Below are 22,266 nucleotides of genomic sequence, written 5' to 3'. Positions count from 1 at the left end.
TTCTGGATATTAACCCCTCATCAGATGTATGGTTTGGAAATATATTCTCCCATTCTGTAGGTTGTCTCTTCACTCTGTTGATTGCTTCCTTTGCTGTACAGCTGATTTTTAGTTTGATGTACTCCCATCTGTCTATTTTCATGTTTGTTGCCTGTACTTTTGGAGTCATATCCAAAAAAAAAAAAAAAAAAAAAAAAATCACTGCCTAAATTAGTGTCATAAAACTTTTTCCCTACTTTTCGCTAGCAATTTCAGAGTTTCTGGTCTTACATGTAAATCTTTAATTCACTTTGAGTTTTTTTTTTTTAAATATGAGGTGAGATAAGGGTCTAACTTCATTCTTCTTCATGCAGATATCCAGTTTTCCCAACACCATTTATTGGAGACTGTCCTCTCCCCATCATGTATCCTTGGCACCTTTGCCAAAAATCAATTAAATATAAATCCATATATTTGTATCTGGGCTTTCTGCTCTGTTCTATGGTTTATATGTCTGTTTTTATGACTGTATCATGCTGTTTTGATTACTACCGCTTCAGAGTATGTTTTAAAGTCAAGTAATGTAATAATGCCTCCCACTTTGTTATGTTTGCTCAATTGCTTTGGTTATCTGGGATCTTTTGTTCCATACAGATTTTTACAATTGCTTTCCATATAAATTTTAGAATTGCTTTTTCTATTTCTGTGAAGAATCCTTGGACTTTTTATGGGGATTGCATTGAATCTGTAGATCCCTTTAAGTAGTATGGACATTTTAACAATATTAATTCTTTCAATCCATGAACACATATAATGTTTCCATTTATTTCTGTCTTCAATTTTTTTCATCAATGTTTTACAGTTTTCAGTATACAGGTATCTTACTTCCTTGGTTAAATGTATTCCCAAGTATTTTATTTTTCTGGTAGCTACTATAAATGAGTTTGTTTTCTTTCTTTTATAGGTACTTCATTGTTAGTATATAAAAACATTACTGGTTTTCTAATGTTGACTTTGTATTCTGTGTCTTCACTGAATTTATTTATCCTAACAGTCTTTTGGTGAAATCTTTAGGGTTTTCCACATATTTAAAACCATGTCATTTGCAAACAGGAACAATTTAACTTCTACTTTTCCATTTGGATGCCTTTGATTTATTTCTCTTGTCTAAGTGCTCTGTCTAGGACCTCCAGTACTATGCTGAACAGAAGTGGTAAGAGTGGGCACCCTTGCTGTGTTCCTGATCTTAGAGGGAAAGCTTTCAACTTTTTCTGTTTTTCCATTGAGTATGATGTCAGTTGTGGGCTTGAAATATATAGTCCTTACTGCACTGAAGTACATTCCTTCTTTTCCTAATTTGTTGAGTTTTTATCATAAGAGGTTAATGAATTCTTTCAAATAATTTTTCTGCATCTATTGAGATGATCATAGGTTTGTCACTCTACATTGTTAGTGTGGTGCATCACCTTTATTAATCTGCATATGTTAGCCAGGCATGGTGGCTCACACCACTAATCCCAGCACTTTGGAGGCTGAGGCAGGTGGATCATCTGAGGTCAGGAGTTTGAGACCAGCCAGGTCAATGTGGAGAAACCCCATCTCTACTAAAAATACAAAAATTAGCCAGGCATGGTTAGCGCATGGTGGCATGCACCTGTAGTCCCAGCTACTCAGAAGGCTGAGGCAGGAGAATTGCTTGAACCCAGGAGGTGGAGGTTGTAGCGAGCCAAGATCATGCCATTGCACTCCAGCCTGGGTGACAAAAGCAAAACTCCATCTCAAAAAAAAAAAAAAAAAAAAAAAAAATTGCCTATGTTGAACCATCCTTGCATCCCTGAAATAAATCCCACTTGGTAACAAGGAACGATCCTTTAATGTGCCATATAATTCAGTGTGCTACTATGTGTTCAGGATTTCTGCATCTATGTTCATCAGGGATGCTGGCCTGTGATTTTCTTTTCTTCTAATGTCCTTTTGTGGCTTTGATATCAGGGTAATGTTGGCCTCATAAAATAAATTTGGAAGTATTTCCTCTTCAGTTTTTTGGAAGAGTTTAAGAAAAAATGGTGATATGGTTTGGCTATGTGTCCCCACACAAATCTCATCTCAAACTGTAATCTCCATGTGTGGAGGGAGCAACATTGTAGGTGGTGATTGGATCATGGGGGCGCTTCCTCCCATGCTGCTCTCATGATAGTGAGTTCTCACAAGATTTGATAGTTCAAAAGTGTGGCACTTCCGCCCTTGTTCTCTCTCTCCTGCCACCATGTAAGATGTGCCCTGCTTCCTCTTCACCTTCTGCCATGTTTGTAAGTTTCCTGGGGCCTCCCCAGCCATGCAGAACTGTGAGTCAATTAAACCTGTTTTCTTTATAATTTACCCAGTCTCAGGGAGTTCTTTATAGCAGTGTGAAAACAGACTAACACAGACTGGCATTAATCCTTCTTTAAACGTTTGATAGAACTCGACAGTGAAGACATCCCTTAACAAATTATTGTCACTATTGTTAATAGTCTTTTAATGTTCACACTAGAGAGATAAATTATTGACACGACAATTACAGTATTAATTCCGAACTTGACTGTGGATTTTCTTTTTAACAGTGAGTTTTATACTTTCTTGTTACTAATTAGCATCCTTTTATTTCAGCTTGGAGAACTCCCTTTAATGTTTCTTTTGAGACATGTCTGGTAGTGATGAACTCCCTTAGCGTTGTCTGGGCAAGTCTTTATGTTTCTCTTTGTGAATTACAGCATTGTTGAATACAGTATTCTTGGATGACCGGGTTTTTTTCCTTCAACACTTTGAACATGTCACCCCACTCTCTCCTGGACGATAAAGTTTCTGCTGAAAAGTCTGCTGCTAGCATTTTTGGAACTCCCTTATATGTGATTTGCTTCTTTCCTCTAGCTGCTTTCAGAGTCCTCTTTTATTTTTGACAGTTTAACTATATGTCCTGATATAGTCTTGTTTGGATTGAATCTGATTAGAACTTTTGATCTTCCTGTACTTATTTATACCTTTCCCCAGATTTGGAAAGTTTTCTGTTGTTATTTGTTTAAATAAGCTTTGTAACCCTTTGGTTTTCTCTTCTCCTTGAACTCCTATACCTCGACTTTTTGTACTTTTGATACTGTCCTATAAATCCTGTAAGCTTTCTCCATTACTTTTCATTCTTCTTTCTCCTCCTCTATGTAAGAAATCTGTCTTCAAGTACAGATTACTTTGCTTGATCAGTTCTTCTATGGATGCTCTCTATTGTATTTTTCATTTTATTCATTACATTTTTCAGCTTTATAATTTTTTATTTTTTAAATAATTTCAATCTGTTAAATTTCTCATGTTGCTCATCTACTGTTTTCCAGAGTACATTGAATTATTTCTATTTTATTGAGGTTTGCTAGCTTCCTTAAACAATTATTTTTTAATTCTTTTTCAGGCAGTTCATGTATCTCCATTTCTTTTGAGTCAGCCACTGAAAGGTCAGTGATACTTTTGGTAGTATTAAGTCTCCTTGTTTTTTCACATTTCTTGTTGTCTTATACCAATATCTGTACAATGAAGAGAGAGGAACTTATTCCAGTCTTTGTAGGCTGGCTTCATCTGGGAAGCACTTCACCAGTCAGCCTGTCCAGAGAATTTGGGGAGGCCATCTGGCATGGTGCACAAGCAGGCTTGCTGCTGGAGTCCTCTGGGAGGCTGGCCTGGTATCTGGGTCAGCAGGTAGGCAGAGCTCGGCTGGTGCTGGAGCAGATGTGGAGGCCTAGGTCTACAGGGGTTGGTCTGAAGCCTACCTAGAATCATAGGACCTGCTCTGAAGCCAAGGGGGCTGGCCTAGATGCTCGGCATGTGGGTGCTGGCCTGGAACCTGGGTCCACAGAAATGATCCTACAGCCTGGGTCCATGGGGGCTGGTCCAGTGCTGAGATGTACTGGGATGGTACTGAAACCCTGGGTCTCTCAAGTATGGGGTTGCAGTAGCCAGCCTGGAGGGTGGGGCCACGGGGAATGGCCTTGTATTGGGGCAGACCTGACACCCAGGGCTGTGTGGGCCAACCTGGCTCTCAGCTGGTCTGAAACCTGGAGAAGGCCTGAAGCTGGGACAGCTTGGAGCCTGTATCCACAGGTGCCTACCTGCGGGAGCCAACCTGGTACTAAAGGGAGCTCTGAGCCCAGGGACACTGGGGCCAGCCTGGCCCTAAGACAAGTCTAAAACTTGAGTCCATTGGGTCTGGCCTGGTGGTGGGGGTCGGAGGAGCTGGAACCTGGGGCTGCAGAATCCTGCTTAGTACCAGCCTAGGCTTGGAGGCTCAATCCATGGGTAGATGCCTGGAGTCTGGGGTTGTGGGGACCTGCCTGGCACTGGGTTTCACTGGGGTGGGCCTGGTATTGGGTTCCGAGACAAAATCTTATGCTCACTGCCCTCTCCCTCCTCTAAGCAAAGGGTGTCTTTCTCCACATTGTGCTGCCTGACGTGGCAGGCTGGGGGCAGTGATATAGATCATGTAAAACTGTTCTTTCTACTCTCTTCGATGTGTTTTTTCTGATTTCTCTGCTACATGCAGGTGCTGTCATCTCTCACCTGCTTCCTTAGCTCTTATTAAGGTATTTTTGTGCAAGAATAGTTGTTCAATTAATGTTTATTTGGGAATACAAGCACTGGGAAGTCCCATTCTATCATTTTGCTGACCTCCACCAAAACACAGATTTGATTTTTAAGGAATTAAATTTCTATCCAAATCTTCAACTTCCATGAGATTAAGGGTCTCTTTTCCTATCTTCCCCTTCACAATCCTGTACAGCAGGAATGCCATCTCCCACACATCTGAATCTTATTATCATTACCAGTGCCTAAAAAATCCTCTGGGACCAAAGGGATAATTTGACAATTCTTTCAATAGGTATGCCACAAAAGCTGCACCCCTTTCCATCTACTCATCTCATTAACGATAATTATTTATACAATTATTAATACTTTATTTCCAATAAAATACTTTTACATATTTAATAATCGCTTACAAAAAACTGTAATATGAGTCTCTAGATTCATTTCTTTTCAATAAACTGATGAAGCAAATACAACTTACCAGTTCTACACTTCCAAGAACTTAAAAAAAAGGGCTTCAGAAGTAGACATTTGTGTATCTTGAGAAGCAGTGGCACCTCTTTAGTTTTAGCTCCCATCAATACTGGCTAAGGAGGAAAAGGGAGCTAAGGTCTCTGCTAAAAGGGAACTGAGGAAGGTGCTATACACATTTTGCTGCCTATACTGGTAGAACTTGTTTGGTTTGGTCGTTTTGTTTGAGGATTTTTCCAAGTTACTTTGCTCTTTAGACAAGAAGAAACATGTATCTAATGAATTTTAATTGATTTTGGTCCTGTAAAATATCTTCTGCTTTTCTTATCAAATCAAGCTAGAATGTATAAAAATTATCTGTCAAACTATAACTGCTGAGAATATGGTTGAGAAAAAATACAGACAGGATAAGTAGAGACCGTCTGTTTTAATCTCTAAAAAGAATGCTCCCTCAGTTTCTTGCCTCCTACATTTAAAAAGATTCTGGCAGCAAACGTAGTACTCTGGATATAAGGAGATTTTTTTGTTTATGTATGTTTGATATTGTTAAATCAAGTTAAATCAAGTGAAGCTAACGCTTCCTCTTTACATATTTTAAGTTCAGCCCAAAGGTTTCTCCATATGTAGTAAACTGTAACCTAGCTGGAGATAATAAACAGACTGTAGCCACACTTGCGCCAATCACTGAGTTTTGGCCAATCAAATGTGGCCAATTGTTCAAAGCATGTTCAAATAAGCCAAATGCTGAGCTATAACCAATCCAGTTGTTTCTGGACCTCACTTCCATTTTCTGTACACCACTTTCCTCCTTCTGTCCATAAATCTTCCACCATGCAGCTGCACCAACTCAGGAGGCTGCCTAATTCACAAATCATTCTTTGCTCAAACTCTTTTAAATTTAATTTGGCTAAAGTTTTTAACGGTATTTTTCATATTAAAAAATAAACTTTAAAAAATTGCCTCATTGTCCTACCTTCCAGTTTTTCAGAGTAAATCAAACAGCACTTTTATAAAACTACCGGAATTGAAACAGCCTTTGAAAAATTGTGAGAAAATTGTAACAGTGAAAAAGACCTGATCTAACCAACCCCCATCTTGCCTTGAACCTCCAAACTGCCCTTAGGTATTGCTGGGTTTGGGCCAAGCTAACTTTGGGAGAAATTTAGTTTTTAGTTTAAATGATAATAGTACTTCCCCAAAAGTAAACCATCTTTTAAAGCTAATAAAAGACCACCAGGTTAGGAGATGAGAGGAGCCTGAATTCTCCTAACGTGTAAACATAAATGATTACCAGTCACTGTTTCAGAAGTCACAAGATTTTCAACTTCCCCAGTTACTCCTGCAGATAACATCACTACTGTAGAATCTAAGATTGGCCTTTTGAGATGTCTTTTCAGGTTTTTGCATTTCTGACTACCAATGGCTCCACCTGGACCTACCAACCACCTGTGTGCTCCCACCCAGAAGCGGACTTAACACAGTAGGACTATTTTCCACACCCCTATGATTACATCCCCAACGAATTAGCTGCACCCATTCCCTTGCCAGCCAAACTATCCTTAAAAAACCCTGGCCTCCAAATTTTGAGGAAGGCTGATTTGTTCAATAATAAAAGTCTTCTGTTCAGCTGGCTCTGCATGAATTAAACTCTTTCTCTACTGAAATTACCCTGTCTTGATAAATTTGCCTGTGGGCAGCAGGCAAAAGGAACACATTGGGTGGTTACAGAATTGCAAAGTGGTAGACTTATGACTGAATTTATAGACTCTGCATGGCACTTCTACTTCTACTTCCCCTTTCCTTCCTTCTGCATCCACTTCAGCCAAATCCTTTCTATAATTCTGCTGAGGAAACATGACATTAATGACTCATTAAGGGTTGAGAGTGACTGAGTTCCCTTCACCTCTAAATTTCTATTCTTGGCTCTCTGGGTTGGAATTTTTTTAAAAAAGTGTATTTCTATACTGAGTCTTCTGTGCCCTAGTTTCCACACACAGGAGAAACCAAGCTTACTGCTTAATAGTCTGGGTGCTTTGTAGAAATATATATACACACACACGTATATATACACACATACATACATATACATATACACAAATGTGTGTGTGTGTGTGTGTGTATGTGTGTATATATATATATATATAATCTGGCTCGGTGTAAGTATGTGTACCTAGGAAGTCCCTGTAACATTTACTGCCCATATCATTCTTTTGTTATTTATGTACCATTAATACATTCAGGTATCTTCTTGTGCCTATATATTTTTACTCCCTCAGGAAAGTAGGTCAAGGACTATGAGTGTCCTGCTTGGGGTCAGGTTCCAGTTCATGCTGAGGTCCAAAGGGAGTAAGTGGATGAGCAGATAGCTGACAGAACACTCAGGGGCATAGGGAGGTGGAAGGTAGTTTTATTCAGCAGCTCTCTCATCAGCAGCCCACTCACATTAGCTCTCTCACACTGTTTGCCTTGTCTCGACTGCTTAGTCCAGCAGCTCCCACACACAGCTACGCGGCCAGCTCTCCCTTCAGGGTCAGCATCTTAAATCTCTCTCTCTCTCTGGGTGTGAGCGAGCCGAGCTGTGTCCTGGCTCACTCCTATCCATCTGCAAAGATGGACAGCTCCAGCTCTCTCCTTCTCTGGGGGCAAGTGCACCCATACAATGTCAGTAGGGCACTTATACCTTTTACAGACAATAGTGGCTTAGAGCCAAATGATGAGTCTTATTATGGCACGGCTACATGACTGTGATAACAAGTGGAGTTAAACACCTGCGCTGTAGACTCGCTGAGTCATTCTGGATGTTTACCTCGGCCTATCCTTGACCAAAGCACAGCCATGTTCTTTACATTGAGTTACAATTATCCATATTTTCCACAATGCCCAACCTCCTTTGTTTCTAGTTAGTACTCATAAATGTTAGATACAAGACATTTAAAGTATGGTTTGTTTTCTCTGTGTATCTTGCAAATGAAATGATGACTGATACTTGGAAACCTTAAATCTAGCAGAAATGGAACAATTCTTTCCAAGACCATTTAATACTTTCTACATTTAGAACTAAATGACCAACAGTCCTGTCACTAGGCTAACATTGCATGGCCTCTGATATTTGTAGTATGCATTTTCTGTACATACTACAAACTTCTGTCCTCGTCAACCACACAAGTGGCCCTTTTTGACACATCCTAATTTCCACATGGCCATTTTGCTATTTTATCCACTTGCCTATAAGGAAAATCAACTTCTCTGTGATGCTATTTAGAGAATTTCAGATTTTGTGAATTTTTCATGATTTTATAAAGAATTGTGCATTTTTAAGTGAAATTTATAAAGATACAAAGCATATACCAAATACTAAGCATAACTCTGGACTTCAACATCTTTCATCCATCCTACCACCCACCCTAAACTAACTGCTAAACAGTGTATTACTCCAATGAGAAATCCCTGAAATGGCAACAGGTACCTTTCTTTTATGTCCCAAGACACAATATGGATAAAACTGAAGAGATAGTAACAATATGGATAAGAGACTGTAGAATACAATGAAAATAAATCTTTAGTTCACAGAGTTCTTGATAATTAAAACCTTTAGTTCACAGAATTAACTGATAACTGAAATTAATCTTGTAAATATTAATAAGTCAATGATAAAAAGCAAGTGAAGATCCTACAACCCTGGAGGATGTTGAGAAAACAACTTGAAAAGGCTACTCTTAAAACTTTGCTACTACAAAATATGTTGTGTGGCAACACTGGCATGGCCTGGCTGCTTGTTAGGAAGCAAATCTCAGGCCCTACTACAGACCTCCTGAATCAGGACTGAGTTACTAGCATGTTTATCTCATCACTACCATCTGTCATGCATACACTCTGCATACACATTACGGCTCTCCAACTATTCTGTTGAAGATTAAAGAACTTTTAAATATGTAATAGGTTTTTATATCCGTACCTTTAATGGAAAGGCCTTCCATTCCATTACCTTCAGCTGGGAATTTTGGCCCTAAGACACTCCTAGAAGTCAGAATGGGCCTGGGACTATCTGTTCATTCATTATTTGTTTTTTGATCCTTTCTAGACACTCAGGACACAACAAAAACAAAAACAAAAACATTTTGTAAAAGGAACTAGATACACATAGGTAAATAAAGAAATCACTAATCTGTAACAGACCGTGTCTCCTACCACAAACACAGTGAGGCATTCACCACACATACAAGGGAGGTTCAGAGACTGGGGAACCAAAATACACTAATGTCCACCTCAAAGGTTGAAATTAACTATTAAAACCACATAAAAGTATCCACAAAAACTTATACACAAATGTTCATAGCATTTATTCATGAAAGCCAAAAAGTAGGAACAACCTAAATGTCCACCAACTGATGAATAAAGAAGATGTGGCCGGGCATGGTGGCTCACGCCTGTAATCCCAGCACTTTGGGAGGCGGAAGCAGGTGGATCATGAGGTCAGGAGATGGAGACCATCCTGGCCAACATTGTGAAACCCTGTCTCTACTCAAAATGTAAAAATTAGCCGGGCATGGTGGCACGTGCCTTTAATCCCAGCTACCCGGAAGGCTGAGGCAGGAGAAGAGCTTGAACCAGGGATGCGAAGGCTGCAGTGAGCCGAGATTGTGCCACTGCACTCCAGCCAGGCGACAGAGCGAGACTCCATCTCGGGGCGGGAAAAAAAAAAAGATGTATTATTATCCATACAACGGGATTTTCTTCAACCATATATTGAATGAACTATTTAAAAAAAAAAATAGGAGTCTTGCTCTGTTGCCCAGGATGGAGTGCAATGGCGTGATCTTAGCTCAGTCCAACCTTCGCCTCCTAGTTCAAGTGATTCTCCTGCCTCAGCCTCCCGAGTAGCTGGGATTACAGGTGCATGCTACCATGCATGGCTAATTTTTTTTGTATTTTTGGTAGAGACGAGGTTTCACCATCTTGGTAAGGCTAGTTGATACATGTTGTAACACGGATGAAGCTCGAAAACATTATCCGAGGTGACAAAAGCCAGATACAAAAGGCCATAGATTACATAATTTCATTTCTAGGAAAGCCCACAACAGCATAATCCATAGAGACAGAAAGTACATTATTGGTTGTCAGGGGCTAGGAGAAAATACAGAGCCTGGGGAACGACTACTAATGGGTATAAGGTTTCTTTTTGGGGATATGTAAATATTCTAAAATTAGATTCTGGTGATGGCTGTACAACTCTGGCTATACTAAAAACCACTGAATTGTACACTTAAAAATATGAAAGACAGGTCGGGCACAGTGATAATCCCAGCACTTTCAGAGGCTGAGGCGGGCAGATCACGAGGTCAAGAGATCAAGACCATCCTGACCAACATGGTAAAATCTCGTCTCTACTAAAAATACAAAAACTAGTTTGGCATGGTGGTACACACCTGTAGTCCCAGCTACTCGGGAGGCTGAGGCAGGAGAATCACTTGAACCAGTGAGGTGGAGGTTACAGTGAGCCAAGGTCGCACCACCACACTCTAGTCTGGCAACAGAGCAAGACTGTCTCAAACAAAAAGAAAAAAAGAAAAAAAAAATATGAAAGACAAAAGCAGAGGGAAGGTCTGCAAGCATCAACGTAACTAGAGAGAACAATAAGAGAAAACAGCCTGCGCAATGGCTGCATTCATCCAAAGACAGACACTGAATTTCTCTACACAATGTCTGGTATTTCTACCATCATTATTCAGTTAAAATTTAACTGTGTCTTTAGGAAAAGATATGTCACAGAAACGATTATCACTGGCAAGATTTCTCTCCTTGATCAAACTAGGTAGGCTCCTTCTGAACCCTTTTTCAACTGGGCCCCTATCCTTGGGCATGTCTTCAAGAGTCGAATTTTAGCAGAAATCCCCCATCCTTGATAGCTGACCGAACTCAAGCCGCACCATCCCCCAGATGATGCCTGATCACCTTGGCCTGCCTGCCTTCAGCAAGAACCCTGTTAAATCGTTTTACTCAGAATACTCCCTAATTCTTAATGTTTCCTCTCTTAGTAATTTTCCATCCACTGACCCCCATACCGCTCCCTCACCATAAATTCCCACTTTTCCTCATTGTGTTTGGAACTGAGCCCAATCTTTCTCCCCTACAGCAAAACTCCATTGCAGATGTCTCTATAGCCACTGCAACAGTCTCCCTGAGAACATTCTCTTTACTATCACTTAAATGAATACCAAAAAGAAAAGTCATTCCCTTTATTTGAACTAATTACTTAATCTGATTTCAAAACAATTCAGGATTGGGGTTTTCCTGTCTTGTTATTGGTATGCTATGAGTAACCGATCCACCTCAGAGTAAGAAATGGCAACTTCCAGGCTGATGGGGGGAAAAAAGGCCACATCAATTGGATTTTTTAATTGGATTTTACATTTGCATTTCAGATTTAAGAATTTAGACATTTAGGTTTTTTAAGAAATCTTTTCCAATAGATGTTAGAAGAATTATCCCCCTCCATACACAAGTAGAATAGCCAAAAATGTCTCCAGAACTGCCAAATGCCCCCTAGGGCTGGTAAAATCTCACATGATTGAGAACCACTAAAGTTCAATGTAACACACCCAGGCTGGGAAGTATATTGACATTTCAAATCTGAAGAAGCAACTACACTAAGGGGAGGCTAATACTGCTGGACACGTTACCAGAAGCCAAGGTGCAAAACCGCCCAAAACTAAAATTTCAAAGTAGCCACTGACTCTAGAAATTACCCGTTCTTGGGAACAGAGTAAAAATACCCTAATACATAAACACACAGATAAGTAGGGAAAAAAAACTGGCAGCCATCACAAAGCTTCATCTAGATCTGTACTGTCCAACAGAGCTTCCTGAGATGATGAAAATGTTCTATACTGCGCTGTCCAATTCCTGTGGCCACTAACCACATATGCAGCTCTTGAAATGTGGTTATTGCAACTAACAAACGGAATTTTTTACTTAATGTTCATTAAATTTCAATTGCCACAAGTGGATCGTGAACTGGACAACACAGATCTAGACCTTACTATCATTTGTCTTGTTGCTGTTGTTGGTAGAAGTTTAAGTTTCCCTTTTCATCAGGCAATTTTTTAGTATCATCTTGCCAGGGTAGAGAGATAATTCTCTGTTAAACCTGGGGGTGGGGGAAATAAAAGACCAATGCCTGCCCCTGACCACACCCAGGCAAATCCTCTGAAGGACAAGTATATTGGCCTCTTGTTTGGCTGTGTGTTCCACTTCTGTGTCCTTATTTCATTTTTGTATCACCTGAGTGTTCAGCTAAATCCACAAGGGGCTGCTGGCCTTCTATGAAAAAGATCCACATATAAGGAGACAAGCAGTTTGGGAAAGATAGAATTGGTAAAAGGGGGAATTACTTCATTCACTTATTTGGTTTAATTAACTCTCTCTCAGGTAGAACGTAATATCCATAAAACAGGACCCTTCTCTGTCTTTTTACCACTGCATCCTCAGGACCTGGAACAAAGGCACAAAGTAAATGTTAAATATTTGATGAACTAATAAATAATAAGAACAAGAATAGTACTCATGTGCCAGGAACCATAGTTTTATAAATATATTAACTTCTTTAAACCTCACTATAATCCCATATGGTATGCACCATTAGCCTCACTGTGAGGTATGTTTTATTATCTCATTACAGACGAGGATATTGAGAGATGGAGGGGTTAAATAATGTTCCCAAGATCACCCAGATGGTAAGTGACAAAACTGTAATCTGAATCCTCCCACATACGGAGCTTATTCTCTTACTTAAGCTTTTTTAAGATACTAATGAATTATCTAAGGATTTCAATATCAGAGCTACCGAGCTACTTTGCATCCTGCCCCTTATCCCCAATTCTGTTATATCAGGAAAAGTTTGGTATAGATACAAAACATCTATAATGAAATATGATTACAAGATACATATTAGCAGAGAGAACGCAACATAATGCAGAAGAGCACAAACAATTCAGCCCATGAGCAAGTGAATATATGTATCTATGAGGGCCACACATTTCACACAGTTAAGGTAAAATGGTCCAAGGCTCTGAACATTTCAGCCCCTGATAAAGGGTAACAGGCATCCCAGGGAGAAGGAAAGGCTTGTGTAAAACCATGAGGATGTATGATATGGATGGAAAGTTGGGCTGGAGCTATGGAAATTCAGGGAGTTGTAAGAGGGGAATGGAAAAGCAAACCAGAGAGAGACTGTATATGCTTCTTAATGTCGTGCCCGGTTTCAAAAACCTCTCTTAGCACCCTACTCCACTGTAAGGCAGATCCAACAAGGGACTCAGCCCAATATGATTCTACAAAATGAGTAAATGACATCTGGGCCTGAACTGAGTGTCCCAAACTTCCCTCAGTCCAACTAACACATCCCCAAGGGCAGATGAAAACTGGTCCCACTGGAGAAAGATTCAATTGGATAGAAAATGATATTCATTATGTCTGATGCTTTATCAGACTGAAGTAAGAGGCAGCTCCAAGAGTAAGTCAATTTCTTAGTTTTTCTTCACTATTCCCACAGGTATATGGACAACTTTAACTTTCTATAATTCTAACCGTTTCCCAGAGCTGAAAGACTACATTTTCCCATCTCTTTGCCTATTGTCTCCCATGAGTACATTTCCTTTACCTAATCCTTAATAGGAGCTATTACTCAAAGCTTAATATTTGGTCTCACATTTATTTTCCTAATACTCTTTAACTCAAATTTAACCATGAAACCTTTACTTCCAACCTCAGCACAACTCAATTTCTGTAACTATGTTATCCACATGTCCCTACTATTTGAAATGTGGATAGTATGAAGTGAAATGTGTACTAACTGTAAAAAAAAAAGAAACTCCATACTTTTATAACTTTTTATTAATTATGATAGTGTTGAACTTACACTAACATTGAAAAGCATACTGAAATGATAGTATTTGGGATACAGTAGATTAAACATATTACTGAAATTTATTTCACCTGTTACTTTACACTTTTTAATGTGGTATCTAGTAAATGCTGAATTATACACATGGCTCATATTTCCTCTAAAACTATCTCTACTAAGGCTGTCCCTAAAATGCAACAGGTTTAAAATGGGTCCACCACTAACAAGCTCCATGACATCTCTGTGCCTCAGTTTTGTCATCTATAAAATGGAAATACTAATTGTAAGAGAGGATGATAATAGTAAGAGCTAAGTCTAATTGTCACAGTATCTCTGTGAGGCTATCATTTTCATTTTATAGATGAGCACACAGAGGCACAGAGAAATTAAGTGACCAGCCAAAAGTTACATAGTTAATAAATAGTGGAGTCCAGATGTCAGCCCAGGCAGTCAGCTCCACGGTCCAGCTTTTAATCACTGTCTCTCATGATATTCACCCTCAGAAATGTAACAAAAACTCAATGGGTTAATATAGGTAAAACATTTCAAACCGTTCCTGGCACACACTAAACTGTCCTTTGTGTTTAACTAGTATCACCCTTACCCCCATGCCCAACCTACTTCCCCATTTCCACACAGGTAACAACCTTTCTCCCCACTTCCCAGACCAAAACTTCAGGTTCATCTTTTAACATTTCTCCCTCTTTCATCTCCTATATCTAGTCGGTCCTCTCTACTCTTCCTTAAATGTTTTTAATGCAGCTACTCCTCTAGTTCCACTGCCACCTTACCCCAGCCCTTCAGCCCCTCACACTGGATGAATTAACAAGAACATAAATAGTGCTCATGTGCCAGGCAGGCTTCAAATCTATTAATTCATTTAAACCTTACTATAACCTTGTCTGGTCTCCAGGGCTTCCCCATCTGGGTCCTACCGGGTCTAGATTTCTTCAGCAGAACATTCTTCCTGGATTACCAATTTTATCCTGTGATAGGAATTTTAAAGGTGTATGGGTTCTTCACACTTGTGCCTATTAAGCTGATTTAAGTATGAGAGAGGGAGAGACGACGGGTGTTTCATGAGGGTGAGAAAAAATTTACAAGGATCAGAAAATTTAAAATTCTAGCCCCATCAAAAATCTCCCATGGAATTAAGTCTTCTCTGCAGCCAAACATAAGAGCATCACATAGCCCCAGCCTCCCTATTCAACCTTACCTCTACTTCCCAACAAAAACTCTCCAGAGCAGTCAAACAAGTTTCGTCAATGTTCCTGGAGTAAAAAAATAGTAATTTTTATTCCCAACACTTCTCCACGAAGTTCCCCTCTGACTCAGAAATCTGAGCTCCTCCATAAACCCTCCCAAAACGCCCAGGCGAAACTAATCTCTCCTCTAAATTGCAATAAAACTTCTGTCTTACGCCACTCACTGTGGACCACAAAGACATATTCACCAGTTGGCAAATGTCACAACCCCAACACAGACCATGAACTACCAGAAGGCAAGCAGTTTAAGTCCCACATTTTTCACCACATGTCTAGCACAAGTCTCTACATAGAATACGCACTATGTGGCAAATGTTAATAAATAAATGAGTAAATAAATGGACAATGTAACAGAAATTATCTGTAAATACCCCAAGTTAGTCAACCTTATTTCCCTAACCATGAAATACCTTAAGGTAACAGAAGCGAAACTGAGTCTCAGTTTCAAGGCAGTGGTTTCACTGCACTTTCAAATTCATGATCTGTCTTCTTTGTTCATCAGAACAATCCCGTGAAGTACATACTATTATACCCTTAAGTCAACTGAGGTTCGAATAAGTAGTGACTTTCTTCAAGATCACACAGTCAGTAAATGGCAAAGCTGGGAAGAGAGACCAGGCCAGGAGTCCAGTGCTCTTTCCACGGTTCTAATTCATCTTTTAAATCTCCTTCCCCTCCTTACCATCTATAGAGTTAAATAAAAGGAGAGAGGAACCAGCAGACAATTCTTGATAACAATAACAACAGATGTGGTAAATTAATGTTCCAAAGAACATTTGCCTGAAATTGCTTTTTTTTTTTTTTTTTCTTTGATTCATCAAGGGCAAGTAACGTTTTGGGAGACACTGCATTTAAACCTCATTATTTCATTGGACTGTGAAATTATATTTCCATCTAAACCTAAAACCTTTCCAGACTCCAAAGATGGGTCCTCCCCTGCTCCACACTTACAAAGAAAGATAAGGCTGTTTCTCATCACAGAGAAATTAAGGAAGTAAGCAACGTTATGAGGACACAGCACTTTACAAAGTCAACTGGCAGTCGTTACTAAACGTTATAAAGGACTGGTCCCACACCTGACTGTCACCAGGAATGGAGTCTTTAAAACTCCTACTTGTTAAACATTCCGATTTAACACAGAGACACAAAGAACCTCAGTTCAGGGCAGTCTCAAGCCATGAATGACCACATTGTTGGGTACTCTCCCTTCACACTGAAACTCAGAAATGGAAAGACATGGAGATGGACCCAAACCTGGGCCAACCGCACTGGCAAAGCCAAGAAAAACCAAGAACGCGTCGAAGGCGCCCGCCTCCGCCTCCTCTGCAGATCTTCAGGCCACTCCAAGGGATGCAGGAAGCTCCACTTTCTGCAGGAGCAGGTTCCAGCGCCCGGAGATTTCAGCAGCCGCCAGCTCACGTGTGAAGGATTTTCCTGGGGGTCTTACCTGAGTGCAGGCGCTGGGGAGGGGAGGCGTTCTTCCCAAGAACGGTGGCCCGAACAGCACGCTGCGCCAAGCCAGGGCGAGACCCCCACCCTGCGCCGGGCCCCTCTGCCTCACAACCACTCATGGGCCCAGTCCGGAGGCGCCGCGGTCCCGGCACCCACCTCCGCGCTCCTGGAAGGATGCGGAGGAGGCGAGAGAGAGGCGGCGGCTCCATAATGAGCTGCTCCCACAGCCTCTCCGCTCCTCGCCGTCTCGCCCTCCTCCCCCACTTACCCAGTTCTGCGCGTTATTGCTCAGCTTGACTTTCTTGCACAGGCTCCCAGGGATCTCCATGACCGCGGAGCGCGCTGGACAGCCGGGGTTCTCTGTGCCGGGAGGGTAGCAGAAGGAGGCAGGCCAGCGAGCGGGGCGGGGCTGGAGGGCGGGGCCTCCTCGCGTCGGGGCGGGCGCGCGCTGACGTGTGCACGCTCCCGTGCTCGTGGCCTGGGTTGCGCGGCGCATGCGGCGCGCCTCGGAAATGGGTCCGGGGCAGAGGTCTGCGGGGAAGGGCGAAGCGCCGGGATAGAACCGGAGGTAGAAGCTGGGGGCGGAGCTTCAGCGCTCGCGCCGGCGCGAGCGCGCACGGCGCTCCTCCTTCCAGATCGCGATGAAAGGGCGGGGCCTGGGATGCAGTCGTGAAACTGCACGCACCTCTGCGGCTCCCAACCTATCTCTGAGCTAGCTCAGATCTCTAAGAGCGAGTACCAGCAGCCAGGAGAGCGGCATGGGGAGTGCGCGGCTGGCCACGCGTGGCACTCACTCAGCAGAGGCTGGTTGGGAGGATGCTGACGCGGGCTCCTGCCCCTTTGGCTACCCCTCCACAGGCTGGCTGACGGCCTCCTGTCCGCCCGTTCTGTGCCCCTGTCACCCTGGCCAGATGTTTTAAATGTTTTACAGCTTTGCAAAGGGAAGAATTGATTTACTGAACAGCTCATTCTCCACATTTTAACGCTTCACTTTAAAATTATACTCAAGACACGTTTTTTGTTTGTTTGTTTGAAACGGAGTCTTGCACTGTCGCCCAGGCTGGAGGGCAGTGGTAGGATCTCGGCTCACTGCAACCTCTGCCTCCCAGATTCAAGCGATTCTCCTGCCTCAGCCTCCCGAGTAGCTGGGACTACAGGCGTGCGCCACCACGCCCGGCTAGTTTTTGTATTTTTAGTAGAGACGATGTTTCACCATGTTGGCCAGGCTGGTCTCGAATTCCTGACCTCGTGATCCGCCCGCCTCAGCTTCCCAAAGTGCTGGGATTACAGGCGTGAGTCACCGCGCCTGGCCTCAAGATACAGTTTTTAAAAAGATGTAAAAGCCCGATTTCTTGACATCAATAATTAATATCTCAACGGGATTAGTGATTATTTATAAGGTACCTCCCTCTCCACTTGGAGACCTCCCTTCGCATCAGATTTCTGTGCAGTGCTTCTTACCGACCTACGCCGGAAAGGGGATTCTGTATTATTAATAGCTACTCAGGAAATCCCTAGAGGGCTGAAATCCAGGACCGGGGAGGCCGCAGGTAACCCCGAATAGAACGCCCGCCTACGGAGGGCATTTTCAAATTCACCTAATTATTCCAGGGCTAGTTCGTAGGAGGATGAGCTGGGCGCATGAGATAGTTTCCTCCAGGAGCTGTCTTCCCTCCACCCCCCATAACTCTGAGTTCTCTTTTCCGCAGCTTGCCCCTGGTACCAAGAGAGTTGCTTGCAGCTCTGCCCCTCTGTGACACAGCTGCCCTCCGCCCCCGCCCATCACCAAGATCTGAGGCTGCTGCTGCTGCCTGTTAGTGACTAGCAAATCAACCACCATCACCAAGACCCGAGGCTGCTGCCTGTTAGTGACTAGCAAATCAGCCCCCCATCTATTTACCCCACTGCTACTGTCTTAAATTAGCCCACCGCCGCATATCCAATCTGAGTTATCACTAAGCCCGTTCACTGGACATCCTCCCACCTGTGCAGCTGCTCTCCACACCCCCGCCACACACCCCATTCTTGCGCCTGCTGTCAGAGTGGTATTTCTGAAACAGAAATCTGAGCTTGTTACTTGACTACTTGAAATGTGAATGGTTCCCTTCAGCTTTTTCTAGGGAATTTTTAATCTGGGGTTCATATATAGAACAGAATTTCAATATAATTCCAAATTCTACCAATAACAAGAATGAGCTTGGAAGATCTCGAGTTTCATATGAGAAAATAGGGCCACATCTGAAGTTAGCCATTTCTGTGAGTTCTGGTTCTTATTAGAGGGAAATGGTATTTAGTTATAACGATCTGGCCCTCGGAGTGATCACTGCTGTGAGTTTGACCTTATTTCTCTTAAGAGTTAAAAGACTATTTTTTAAGGTAAAATATATCATAAGTTTACATTGATACTGTCCATCCAAATTCGTGATTCCAGATATGGGTCATGCAAATGAACCAGAAACATCTTGTCAAACAGGAAACATAACAAAAGACTATCAAAAGCTACTTGGATTATGTCAAAAGGACTCAGAAACCAATTTAAAGAAATTTTTCCATGTCAAAGATGGGAGAATTAAAGCACTAAATGGACTAGAACTACAAAACATTAAAACATATCAAATATGTTTAAACCTAGGTGTTTGCAATGATGATGATTTTAAAAAATTTGTCACTCTTAGAGAATGCTAAGAAACCAACTCATTATTTTGAAAACTGGTAAATAAAGGGGATGAATTAAGCATTTAACTCTGCTTTCCCTGGACTGTCAGGGACCCAAAAAGTTGATAAGGAGACGTTTCTCTTTACAGAAGTACCACTAATAAATAATGAAGAAATGATATAATTTTAATAACAGCACTTTTCATCTTCTACTGAAGTAATGGATAAAGACAATGATCCTCTGTATTAGGGTTCTCTTAGAGGGACAGAACTAATAGGATACATACATGCGAATGGGAGTTTGGGAGTTTATTAAGCATTAACTTACACAATCACAAGGTCCTACAACAGGCTGTCTGCAAGCTGAGGAGCAAGGAGAGCCAGCCCGAGTCCCAAAACTGAAAAACCTGGAGTCCGATGTTCAAGGGCAGGAAGAATCCAGCACGAGAGAAAGATGCAGGCTGGGAGGCTAGGCCTATCTTGCCTCTTCACGTTTTTCTGCCTGCTTTATATTCACTGTTAGCTGATTAGATGGTGCCCACTAGATTAAGGGTGGATCTGCCTTCCCCAGCCCACTGACTCAAATGTTAATCTCCTTGGGCAACAACCTGACAGACACTGCCACGATCAATATTGCATCCTTCAATTCAATCAAGTTGACACTCAGTATTAACCATCACAAGTCCACCCCTTGACAACTTGAACCCATACACATCTCCTGAGATCATTCATAATCTTCAAATAAGACAATAATAAGGTCATAATTATGTCTAACATAACTGAACTATACTTTGTACAACTGGAAATGCAGTCCCCAACCCACATACTATTACATAAAGCTAGCAATACTTAAATGCTGATATGAAGTCAATAAACCTTATGTCACATGATAAAGGAAAAGGACATGCACAAACATGTTTTTAAAAAAAGAAGGAGGAAATACTCATAACAATTACAGTCCTCGTTCCTGTAGCTGGTCACGTGGTCATAGCTGATACTGATGACTACCTTTTTCTACTACCCATTCTGTATTCCCTTTGCCTTCAGCAAGCACCTGAACACAGGCACCTGAACAGGTTGTGGCTTTTTTTTTTTTTTTTTTTTTCCTGGTGGAGTGACCCAAACCTTCATTCCTGAAGGGTCTGGCCCATTTGTAGTCCTGCCTTGATTGGGCTGTTGTAGTTTCCCATTGACCTTAATCACAGGGTAATACTAAGATTCACCCTAATTGATCTCCTGTGTTCCATGTGTACTCTTCCTTACCTCTGCTGTGGAATAGTAGACTGATTTCATATTGATAGTCTGGGTCAATCACCCAGCTAACATTCTAATTTCCTTCTTAGTCTGTTAACTTAAAGGTAGGAGGAGCCCAAAGTGTCCAGGTGGCCATCTTAACTTATAGTTTAATGGAATTGTTGTGTCTCCTGGTGGCAGCATTCCTCCCTCTGGAACTAAGACCTCTAGGCCAGCAGAATGTAATGCCATAGGAACAGGAAGCAGAAATATTACTAGTGGATCACTAGGGTGATGGTGAGTGGTGCCACTTCCACTTCCACCCCTTGATTCCTGGACCTGTGAATCCTGGCTATGGGAGAAACAGTACTATATACTGGATGCTGATTCAGAGCCTACATGGCCTTCTGGAGATCTTTGCCCCAGCCCTGCAAACTATTGTCACCTAGTTGGTGTTGTAGTTGTAATTTCAAAAGGCCATTCCACCGTTCTGTCAACCCAGCTGCTTCAGGATGATAGGGAACATGGCAAGACCGGTGAATTCCATGAGCATGAACCCACTGCCACACTTCTTTAGTGGTAAAGTGAGTGCCTTGGTCAGAGGCAATGCTGTGTGGAATACCATGATGGTGGATAAGACATTCCGTGAGTCCACTGATGGTAGTCTTGGCAGAAGCATTGCGTGCAGGATAGGCAAACCCATATCCATAGGAAGTGTCTATTCCAGTGAGGACAAACCTCTGCCCTTTCCATGATGCAAGAGATCCAATGTAATCATCCTGCCACCAGGTAGCTGGCTGATCACCTGAGGAATGGTGCCATATCGCGGGCTCAGTGTTGGTCTCTGCTGCTGGCAAATTGGGCACTCAGTGGTGGCCGTAGCCAGATCAGCCTTCGTGAGTGGAAGTCCATGTTGCTGATCCCATGCATAACCTCCATCCCTGCCATGATAGCCACTTTGTTCTGGGGCTCATTGGGCAATGACGGGGGTGGCTGAAAAAAGAGGCTGAGTGGTGTCTACAGAATGGGTCATCCTATCCACTTGATTATTAAAATCCTCATGCACTGAGGTCACCCACTGGTGAGCACTCACATGGGATACAAATATCTTCACAGTTTTTGACCACTCAGAGAGGTCCATCCACATACCTCTTCCCCAAATTTCTTTGTCACCAGGTTTCCAATTATGCTTCTTCCAAGTCCCTGACCATCCAGCCAAACCATTGGCTACAGCCCGTGAATTAGTGTATAATCACGTATCTGGCCATTTTTCCTTCCATGCAAAGTGCACAGCCAGGTGCGCTGCTCGAAGTCCCGCCCACTGGGAGTATTTTCCTTCACCACTGTCCTTCAGCGATGTCCTAGAAAGGAGCTGTAGTGCTGCAGCTGTCCACTTTCAGGTGGTGCCTGCATATCGTGCAGAACCATCTATGAACCAGGCCCTGGTCTTCTCTTCCTCTATCAGCTGATCATAGGGAACGCCCCATGAGGCCACCAGTGCAGGCTGGGGGAGAGAAGGCAGGGTGGCAGGAGTGGGAACCATTGGCATTTGAGTCACTTCCTCATGTAATTTACTTGTGCCTTCGGGACCTGCTCAAGCCCGATCACAAATATACCACTTCCATTTAATGATGGAATGCTGCTGTGCGTGACCCACTTTATGGCTAGATGAGTCAGAAAGCACACAGTTCATGATAGGCAGTT

At 42.1% G+C, this 22,266-nt stretch overlaps 1 protein-coding gene across 3 annotated transcripts in view; it reads right to left on the bottom strand.

The window, feature by feature from the left end:
- The window catches only part of PAPSS1 (3'-phosphoadenosine 5'-phosphosulfate synthase 1), a 102,711-nt gene extending 85,479 nt beyond the window's left edge, over window positions 1–17,232 (bottom strand). The window contains exon 1 of one of the 3 annotated variants that reach the window (XM_050790997.1): window positions 16,943–17,232. In XM_050790997.1, coding sequence (XP_050646954.1) covers window positions 16,943–17,170 — 228 coding nt within the window. In that variant the 5' untranslated portion in view covers window positions 17,171–17,232. Of the gene's footprint in view, window positions 1–16,669; window positions 16,853–16,942 lie in introns of those variants that run through there. The other 2 variants (XM_050790998.1, XM_050790999.1) reach the window with 2 other exon arrangements.
- Between the last annotated feature and the right edge of the window lie 5,034 nt (window positions 17,233–22,266).

The sequence above is a fragment of the Macaca thibetana genome, chromosome 5 (genome assembly GCF_024542745.1).
Source record: "Macaca thibetana thibetana isolate TM-01 chromosome 5, ASM2454274v1, whole genome shotgun sequence".
NCBI classification, from domain to species: Eukaryota; Metazoa; Chordata; class Mammalia; order Primates; family Cercopithecidae; genus Macaca; species Macaca thibetana.
The sequence above is the reverse complement of the archived record's forward strand: the minus strand, read 5'-3'. Positions and strand labels throughout refer to the sequence as shown.